This window comes from Mesocricetus auratus, unplaced genomic scaffold, assembly GCF_017639785.1.
Source record: "Mesocricetus auratus isolate SY011 unplaced genomic scaffold, BCM_Maur_2.0 Super-Scaffold_15014, whole genome shotgun sequence".
NCBI classification, from domain to species: Eukaryota; Metazoa; Chordata; class Mammalia; order Rodentia; family Cricetidae; genus Mesocricetus; species Mesocricetus auratus.
In genome coordinates, this window is record NW_024429186.1 from 5,206,908 (window position 1) to 5,217,048 (window position 10,141).

The 10,141-nt window shown below is 40.1% G+C and overlaps 1 pseudogene and 1 gene segment (V, D, J or C); both read left to right on the plus strand.

Moving 5' to 3' along the window:
• Positions 1-3,763: 3,763 nt before the first annotated feature.
• LOC121139208 lies at positions 3,764-4,887 on the plus strand. The segment is given in 2 exon segments: positions 3,764-4,187; positions 4,269-4,887. Coding segments are annotated over 2 exon segments (522 nt in total).
• Positions 4,888-8,992: 4,105 nt separating this feature from the next.
• On the plus strand, positions 8,993-9,502 carry LOC110340589 (annotated as a pseudogene).
• The last annotated feature ends 639 nt before the right edge of the window (positions 9,503-10,141 follow it).

Sequence of the window (10,141 nt, forward strand, 5' to 3'; positions counted from 1 at the left end):
ATTTTTGACTCTAATTTTTTAATTGATCCTGCTAATTTGGAAAGTTCCCCCTGGTTAGACTCCATGTTAGCCATAAATGCAAAAGACATTGAATTAAATGTGTCTCGGTGGTTGTTCTGATTAAATTCCAAATTATCCCTTTTGGTAACTAAATCTCCTTGTTCCTGAAATTTTGACTCTAATTTTTGAATAATTTGTACACGTTTCTTCCATGTGATTACATGTATTAACAAACTAATCATGAGCATGGTACACATATTCATATGAAAAATACCATAATTGTCTTTTACTGCATAATCCATTACTTTGGTAACGATATCTCTAGAATCCTGCAGTGTTAAATTACCTGCCATGTTATAATTAAATGTTATTACCACCAATTAGCAATTCCCAAATTGGAAAAATCACCTCTTGTTTTGTCATAGATTAAAATACCTATAGGTACTGCGCTTGGCCAACGGATGGCAGAGGTGCACCACCAAACAAGGTTTCTCTCTGGAAAATCTGATGTTTCCCAAGGAACCTGTGAAAACTCAGCGAACAGATTTTGGGGCAAAGAGGGATTGGGAGAATTTGGGGACAAGGTGCTTTGGTGGCTTTATTAGCTGCTAAGCCTGTGGAAGGGAGAAGTTGGTAAACATAGTTTTTTGGGTCGCTGATGGCTGAAAGTGCACGCAGGTGAGCACAATGGTCTGTGTCTATGATGGCAGCGATGGTGCTGCGGACTGCGAGGATGCCACGGGTGGCGAGGGCATCGCCCCCAGGATACAAAGCGGCAGCCGAAGATGGGTGGTAGACAAACCAGCACACGGTGAGCTGAGATAGCGCGGTCCCGATCTCGCAGATGAAATGGCTGTGTTTCTGGGAGAATGGGATTTGAATGGAGTTCAGGAGTGGTGGAAACTGCGGGCTATGGTGGGAGCCAGCAAGGAGGGAGGGGGAGAAATGTGGGCATGCTCTGGGAGCATGCACGCTGTGTGCAGCCACAAGTGGAATGACAGCCTGGATCTGGAGGAGCAGCAGCCCTTGAGGTGGCTGGAATGCTGATGAGCACTCACCTTAGTTATCGATGGCTGCACTGCGCGGTCTTGGCACACAACCGCAGATGGCTAATGTTCTTTTATTCTGGTGGGCACTTGGGCATGCAGGGGAGGGTGGGGAGGGTTTCACTCACCTCGGGGGCCTGAGCCAGGTGGCCACCAGCCACAGAGGCATGGGCTTCCAATCCACTCAGCTGACACCAGATAATGATGATAGCCGATGCTATAGGGGATACAATATATTTATTTACCAGAGAGAGAAAGTCACACAAGCTAGGAGTTAGAAGCATGGCTGGCTTCCAAAAGAGGAGGTCCTTTTATCTCTACCTGTGCTAATTAACTTGTACCCGCCCTCATGGGCAGATAGCTTTGTGGGGTTCACTCCTACACAGTTACTTTGCCTATACTGAACAGCTTCTAATTTTGTTTTGTTATGGGATTCCTGAGCATGTAAATCAGGTGGTCTCTGCATTCATACCTGTTTCTTTGGCATTTTTTTGGACTCTTTTCCTTCCAGTTTTGGTTTGTTTGGTTTGTCCTGTCCTAAGCTGTTAGATTTTCTTTGCTCTCATTTTAATTTATTTGCTTTTATTCATTAGAAGTCTGTTTGTTTTAAAACACACAACAAGGTGGTGAATATGGATGGAGAGGATTTGGGAGTTGGTGAAGGCAGAGGGGTGAGTTGTGCAGCTGCTTCTACCAGCATGTGTTTCCTTTACATTCCACAGCATGTATGGAGCAAGAAGTGGTTGTGGATTCTGTGCTACAACAATATGACAGCATGCTACCTTTCTGGGAAAATCAGAATCTTATCATATAGAGGGAAAAGGGAAGAAAAACTTGAGAATCTTGGGCTTCCTAATCATAAACCATTAACCCAGGAAGCCAAGTTTGAAAAGAATCTAAGATTTCAACTGAGACATTAAAATACAGGAGCAGGGACTATGTTCATAAGAGAATTATTCATAAAACCCAGAACTCAGAAACAAACTTGATGACCCTTAATGGAAGAATGGATAAAGAAAATGTGGTACATTTAAACAATGTAGTACTTCTCAGTGCTATAAAATGATGACATTCTAAAATTGGCAGGCAAATGGACAGAACTAGGGGAAAACATCCTGAGTGAGGTAACCCAGACACTATCCCCCCAAAACCAAATATGGTATGTGCACACTCATAAGTGGATATTAGACATAAAGAAAATTATATTCCACCTATAATCACATCCCCAGAGAAGCCAGAGCCCTCTTCCAGAAACAGATGTAGAATTCAACAACTATTCATTTGGCCATGGTGCTGGAGTACAAACAAAGTGAGGGATGAATGATTATTTAAACAAAGGAGTCAAGACAATGATGGGAGATGGGAACATCTACTGGAGCTGAGCTTGTGGGAGATCACTGATCTGCTATGACAAGTGGAGAGCCAGCACAAGACCGATTAAAATTCCCTTAATACAGGTGATGATGTTATGGCTGGGGAAGTATAACAGGCCACCTACAGTGGGTTGAAGATCCAACTCTAAAGCACAAACTGACTTAGTGGAGCCCATTCTATATGAAGAGATGCCTTGCCCAGCCTAGACACAGGGGTGCAGGGTGGTGGGAGGCACCTTGGTCCTGCCTCATTGAGATGAAAGGACAGGCTTATAATACTTTCTAGGTAAGGTCTTGCACTCTACAAGGGGCAGATTATAGATAGTGTGGGGGGAACTGAGATTGGAATATAAAAAATAAATTTTATAAAATTCAAAGGAATAAATTGGGGAAAGGCCAAAAAAGCTGAAGACACCGGTCAATGAACATCACAGTGTGAAGGTGAAAACCTAGGGATCGACTGTCTGTTCCCTAACACAAAGTTGAAGTGAGCTAACATGTTTGCCAGTGACATATGATGACCACAGTGATCCTTCAGGTTGAGCACACTCGGAACACCAAGAATGTGTGGATTAACTTCTCAATATCTCCCATGTTTACTGAAGAAGAAAACATAAATAAATAAGCAATACTTAATGAATGGGAAAATGACCTGTTTCTGCTTTGATTTGGACAAATAATTCTTCAGCAACCATATGAGTGGTTAATACAAACCTTGTAAGCTCCCACTCTTACCCACCAAGCCAGGGCTTATGGTTGGTGATAACTGAATTTTAAACAGGCAATGATGAAGGAGACACAGCAAGACTAAAGGTGTGACAAGTTTATTGCTAACATTCTGATAACAGTAAATAAATGTAAGGACAGAAAGGGGCAAAATGAAACCAGTAATCATGAGAATGCAAATCAGATTAGGATTGGAGGGAATTCCAAAGCTTTTCTGTACTCCCTTCTGAAAGTCTATTAGCTGAACAATACCTGCTATGCTTGATGTGCAAAGTCTAAAATTTCCACAAAAAGAAAAAAATCATTGATAAATAGTGCATAGACTAATTTTATTGTTTTTAAAATATTTATTAAGTCTGAATTTTTGTAAAACATGTTTTCATGAAAAGTATTCTGATGAGATTCTATGCCCAATTCCTCTCAGATATTTTCCATATTCCTACCAGAACACCATAGCCTTACTTTTTCTTAACTGAACGCAAATGAATATAGAAGTAAAAAAGGATTTAGAAAAGGAAAGAGCCTCCAAGAACACACACCTGCAACATGCTGAAAAAGAAAATATGAATATCATATATATGAAATGACAGTGAAAATTTTCCCAATTTAGGAGTTTTTGAAATTTCACTTCACAGTTTTCCTCATAACTCCTAACACCTGTGAATTTGTCAGGGAAATGAACTAATTTCTTAGGTTGAGATTCTATTTGTAAATTGAGAGACTAGGCTCATGCCATATCCACAAGGTCTGCACAACTTTCAGTTATGGCTGCTTTCTCAAACAGGATGATGATTTGGACCTCAGAATACAGCTGCCTGACAGAGGTTTCCTCTACTTCCTTCTGCTTCAGCTGCAATAGGTCCTTATCTAAGAAGTACACTGCTTATGAATATGCAAATCATGTGAGATTTTGGTGGTAAAAGCAGGGATGTCTACACCTCCTACAACATATGATCAGTGTCCTCTCCACAGTCACTGAACACTCAGGTCCTCACCATGGGAGGGAGCTGGATCATCTTCTTCCTGGTAGCAACAGCTACAAGTAAGTGCTCCATGATCCAGACATGAGAAGGGACCATGCACTCAGGGGACAGTGATTTTCAATCTGTCTTTCTCTCCACAGGTGTTCACTCCCAGGTCCAGCTACAGCAGTCTCTGGCTGAGTTGATGAAGCCTGGAGTCTCAGTGAAGTTGTCCTGCAAGACATCAGGCTACAACTTCACTAGCTATAATATGGACTGGGTGAAACAGAAGCCTGGGCAGGGCCTGGAGTGGATTGGAAGTATTTATCCTTATCCTGGAAATAGTGGTACTAGCTACAATCAAAAGTTCCAGTGCAAGGCCACACTGACTGCAGACAAATCCTTCAGCACAGCCTACATGGAGCTCAGCAGCCTGACATCTGAGGACAATGCAGTCTATTATTGTTCAAGAGACACAGTGTTGCAACAACAGGCTGAGTGTGTGAAAAACGTTGGAGGAGCAGGAAGCTGTCCTGGAACCGAGATGATAGAGAGGATCAGCCTGGGGACTTACTCAGAAATAACCATTCCTAGTGTCTCTTTGTCTTCCTCATCCTTGTGTCCCTATCTCTTTTAATTCTAACTTTCATGATAATAACTTTGAATGAAGTGATGTGAATTGTGTTTAATCCTATAATGCATTGTATCTTGATAATATCTCCACAGTGACCACCCACATTGACATGTTTTTCCCTTAATAAAGCAATGCACATTGGAAAACTGTCATACTGCCCCATCATAAAAGTACATATGGATTCTGAAAGACTGGAAGTGTGGATACAGTAGCTTTGAATACAATATAGTAGGATTTTTAACATTCAAATATTCAGAAGTAATATCAAATGAAAGTAAAACTCCTTTAACAGTCCTAAGTGATATGATTGTGTGTTTTTAATCTCATACTGTGTCCTCTAGAAGTTCCAGTCTCATAAAATTTAAGAGATATTCATATCAAAATGCACCATCACATACGTATAAATATTACAAGTTGGTACACATATTATTCAATTATTTTTATAAAACTCACCTATCAACCCTGTGTGTGTGTATATATATATATACATATATATATATATATATAAATAAATAACTTCACATATGACATGGCTCATTCTATAAGGACATTCACCTCATATCCAGAAATGATCTGCACTTCTCTGCCAAAAAATAACTCTTTTTCTTCAATTTCCTAAGTTTTACTTTGCATTTTTATAAATTCATGTAATTAACTTTAGTCACCGTCACTCTGACTCTCCTTCATTTGTCATCCCGACCCTCTCTTGTGAAAGACATTCTTTTCCTCTGTGATTCTAGCTCTGTGTCTCCTTTTATCTGTGACCCATAGAATTTAATTAGCACTTCATAACTGAGTGTGGGTGGGATTGCTGTCAATACACCCCTCTGCTGTACCAAGCTATAGTATACATCCTGTGAAGTGTACCACTGAGAAAACTGGTGCCATATTTCCCAACAGCCTTTATTTGCCAATGATTTTTCAGAAGCGTCATGGCTCTACCTCTTTTTATAATAATGGAATATTCCTGTGTATTGGTTAAAATAAGTTTATAATGTTAATTAACAGAAATAAAAGTAAATATATTGAAATGAACCTGAAGTTTGCAGACAAATATATACAGTTGTAGCATCCATAAAAAGGTCACTTGTGTCACCATTCATGGCAATAGAGACAATAATATTGTACTTAAACGCTAAAGCACCATTTCATCATTACTTATTGGGACACAAACTCAGCAAAAATATGGCATGGATTATGGTAAGGACAGAAATGACAGCTGTTACCCACACAAGTGCTACCACAGCTCTGCTACCACTGAAGACACAGGCTTGCATTACACTGCAACAGACATTGAGAGCACGTTCCCAGTGTGGTCAGAATCAACCTTTTCCCCATGACCATCATGGGGGAACAGGAAGTTGAGGGGGTGGGGGTAGAATAGGGGGAAGAGGGAATCATAGGATCAAAGACAGATCAGGCACCAGAGTGACCTCGAGTGATCTAAAGGTATAACACCAATTGGCAAGCTAAGCAATAGTGGAGGGACCACCTCGAATGCCCATTCCTGATAATGAACTTGATGTCTATAACCATCCGGGAGCCTTCATCCTGTGACTGATGGAAGCAGAGGCAAACACACAATTAATCACTGAACTGAACCCAAGGAACCCAGTGACAGAGAGAGAGGAGTGATGAGCAAATTGGCAAAGAATGGGCTGGCAAAACCAGCAGAGACAGCTGATCTGAACAGGGGAGTGCTCTTGGACCCCAGACCGACAGTGGGGAGGCCAGCATGGGACTGATCTGGACCCCCCAAATGTGAGTGTCAGTGAGAAGGCCTGGGCAACCTATGGGGCCCTGAGCTGTGGATCAGTGTCTACCCTGGAATACAAACTGTCTTCATGTGCCTATAGCACAAAGAGAGATGCTCTCTCAGCCTGGACTCTTAGGGGAGTGCCTTGACCCTACCAAGAGTAAAATGACAGACTCTAGATATCCCCTATGTGGAAGGATTTGGCAATAGGGTGGGAGGGAGGGGGGAAAGAGAGTGCGGGAGGAGGGGAGGGAGAGGGAACTGGGATTGACATGTGAAACAAGCTATTTAAAATTAAAATAAAAAATGATAAAAAAAGTATCAACCTTTATGTGAGGATCCTCAGGACCAGCATGGGGAGCTGTAGACATACATATCTTTCACCAGGAAAGACAAAAACGTAGTAGGTAAAAGAAACATCTGGAGAGTGAGGGAGTCCTCTGAGACACTGAAGTTTCCTGTCCTAACCTCAAATAACTGCAGAGACCATGTAATACACATGATGTAGCTACTGTGACAAGACCCCAAGTTTAGTTGAGTAAAAATTCTTTGTTAATTAATATTGCCTGTGCACGTTTTATTCATTACGTGGGAACCTTATTGACAGAACAATTAGATATACATGCGAGAAGGCCTCACATTTTCACACATGAGATGTCAGATATCCAGTTTTCTTCATCACAACCTTCAGCATCAGCCTCTGTAATTCTATCTGTAGCTTCTGTCCCCTGGGGGAGGGTTTTTCTCAGCTGGAATAGTAAACTGTTACCTGGGATCTCAGGCCTTGATGTTCCAGGCAGTGTAGAGTCCATGAACCTCTGCTTTGGGAGTCCAGGTCCCAAGGTGTGACACACTGCATTTAGGATTTTATCTCTCATGATTCTGTGAATATTTTTTTCTAAAATGAAAGGTTTTCAGTCAAATTGGTAATACCAAGTCTTGTATATAAATTTTGTGACCTGGGAAAGAGTTTAGAAGAAAGTACACTAAATTCAGAGAGTCTCCATTCACACTCAGTATCCCTAAAATAATGAGGAGATATCCTCATGTCTGCACCACTCCACTGTCCTTCACATGTGAGTTCTGACAATGTTCCATATCATATCGTGATGCAAGGCTTGCCTAGATCTTCTCACAGCACTCTGGAACTCAGACTGTACAAGCTTCATCACATAACTTCCTCTTGTTTAAAGGATGAACATCTTTCAGTCTGCTATGATGTCAAAAGTGTATGTACTTCACCTGTCCTGGTGTTCAGATTTACTCACAGAACATTTCATTACTAGTTAAGAGCCAGCTCCAATGTCAGCTTTGCAGAATTTAAGCTTTCTATGGAGACTCCTGGTGATTTCTCTTATAGAATTCACATTTTTTTCTAGAACCAGTTTTCTTTTAAGTTTTCTAGTATACTAGTGAAATACTCCATATATATGTAAATAGATAGAACAGATTGGATTCATTGTGTTACTAGTTAATGAAATAAAGGAGGTCATGAAAAGGTACAGCTACTTATTGGAAGGTCCCAAGAGGAACCAGTTGGGCATAGTGGATATAGACATAATCAGGCTATATTTTATACATGGAACTATATTTCAAAAAATATGAAATGTGAAAATTTCATGAACATGTATTTCGTACACTATGTTGTCTTCCCCCATAATCTCTACCCTTCATTTTCTTTCCCCTCCCACTTTACCCTTCTTCTATAAGACAGTTTCACTTAGACTGCATTATACATTTCTATTCATAGTTGCATGTAAGCATGGAATATCTAAAGGATTCTGACATTAGTCTCATTCATTGTCTGATTTCTGATAAGGTATTAATATATTTATCTCTAGCTGCATCTATTTTTCTATAAATGATGTTAAGTTCCATATTTCTTGTAGATGAAAACCTTCTGTAGTTTTGTTTATATAAACATGTCCTCTTGATAAGAAGCTCTGTTGACCAATATACAGTTTCCATAATTTAGTTATTGTGATTTTGCTTCAATAATCATTATTTTGCAAATATTTCTGAAGTTTATTTGCTTTGGTTCATTTGGGAGAGTTTTTTAGTACATAATCTCATGGAAAGTCACACATTAATTGCAAATATCTGAAAGGAAGTTACAAGTTTCAAAGTCAGAAGGTTTTAAATTTCCTATCATTGTCATGATCATCTGCAAATCAATCTGATAATCTTGTCACATATTGGAGCCACTGAAATCTATGGAGACTTCAGGTCCTGATGTTACATCCTCATCATCTACAGAGAGCCCAGCGAAGAATGATGCTATGCATATTCTTAGAGAGGATTGCGACTTGGCTCTCAGCATCCTGCTGCCTGACCCAGGTATCTCCTACCTTCTTCTCCAGATTCTTATCTAAGAAGTACCCTGCTCATGAATATGCAAATTACTTGAGCCTATGGTGGTAAATACAGAGATGACCACAACAAAAAACATATTATCAGTGTCCACTCCAAAGTCATTGAACACACAGATCCTCAACATGGGATGGACCTGGATCATCGTCTTCCTCTTATTAGTAGATACTGGTAAGGGTCTTTCCAGTTCCAAACCTGAAGAAGGAGCAGGGACTGAGGAGTCAAAGATACACTCTCTGCCTTTCTATTGACAGGTCTCCACTCTCATGTCCAACTGCAGCAGTCTGGTCCTCAGCTGGTGAGGCCTGGAGCCTCAGTGACACTGTCATGCGAGATTTCTGGCATTATCTTCACCGACTACTTTTATCTCGGTAAAGCAGAAGCCTAGAAAGGGCCTGTAGTGGATTGGAGATATTGATCCTGAAGACGATGATACTGACTACAATCAGAAGTTCCAGGGCCAAGCCACATTGACTGCAGACACATCCTCCAGCACAGCCTACATGGAGATCAGCAGCCTGACATCTGAGGACTCTGCCGTCTATTACTGTGCAAGAGACACAGTGTTCCAACCATATCCTGAATGTATCAGAAACCCTGGAGGAGCAGGAAGCTACCCTGGGACTGAGAGATGATAGACAGGATAATCATGGGGTATCGCTCAGAAATAATGATTCCTAGTGTCTCTTCCTCTTCCTCCTCCTTGTGGTCCTATCTGTTTTAAACCTAATTTTTAAAATCATAACATTATAAATTGATATGAATTGTGTTTAACCCTATAGAATATTGTATCTTGGCAATATCGTCATGGTGACCACCCCCCACTGATATGATTTTTCCATAATAAATTAATGCAAAGGGAAAACTGTGATACTGCTCTGTAACAAAAGTATATCGGAAAGACTGGAAGTTTGGATAGAGTACTTTTCAATACAATGTAGTAATTTTTTAACCATTCAAATCTTCAGAAATAGTATCTGATAAAACTAAAACTCCTCTCATAATCTTAAGTAATCTGATTTTTTAAAATCTCAGGCTGTGTCCTCTAACAGAAGTTTTGGTCTCATAGAATATAAGAGATATTAATATTTAAATGCAGTCACATATGTGTAAATCTTGGAAGTTGATCAAAAGTATTAGTGAATTATTTCTCATAAAAATAACTTATCAACTGAGTGTATATAAATATAATTCAAAAATGAATTCACATGTGACATGGCTCATTATATATAGATGTTTACCTCATAACCAGAGACGATCTGCACTTTTTCTCT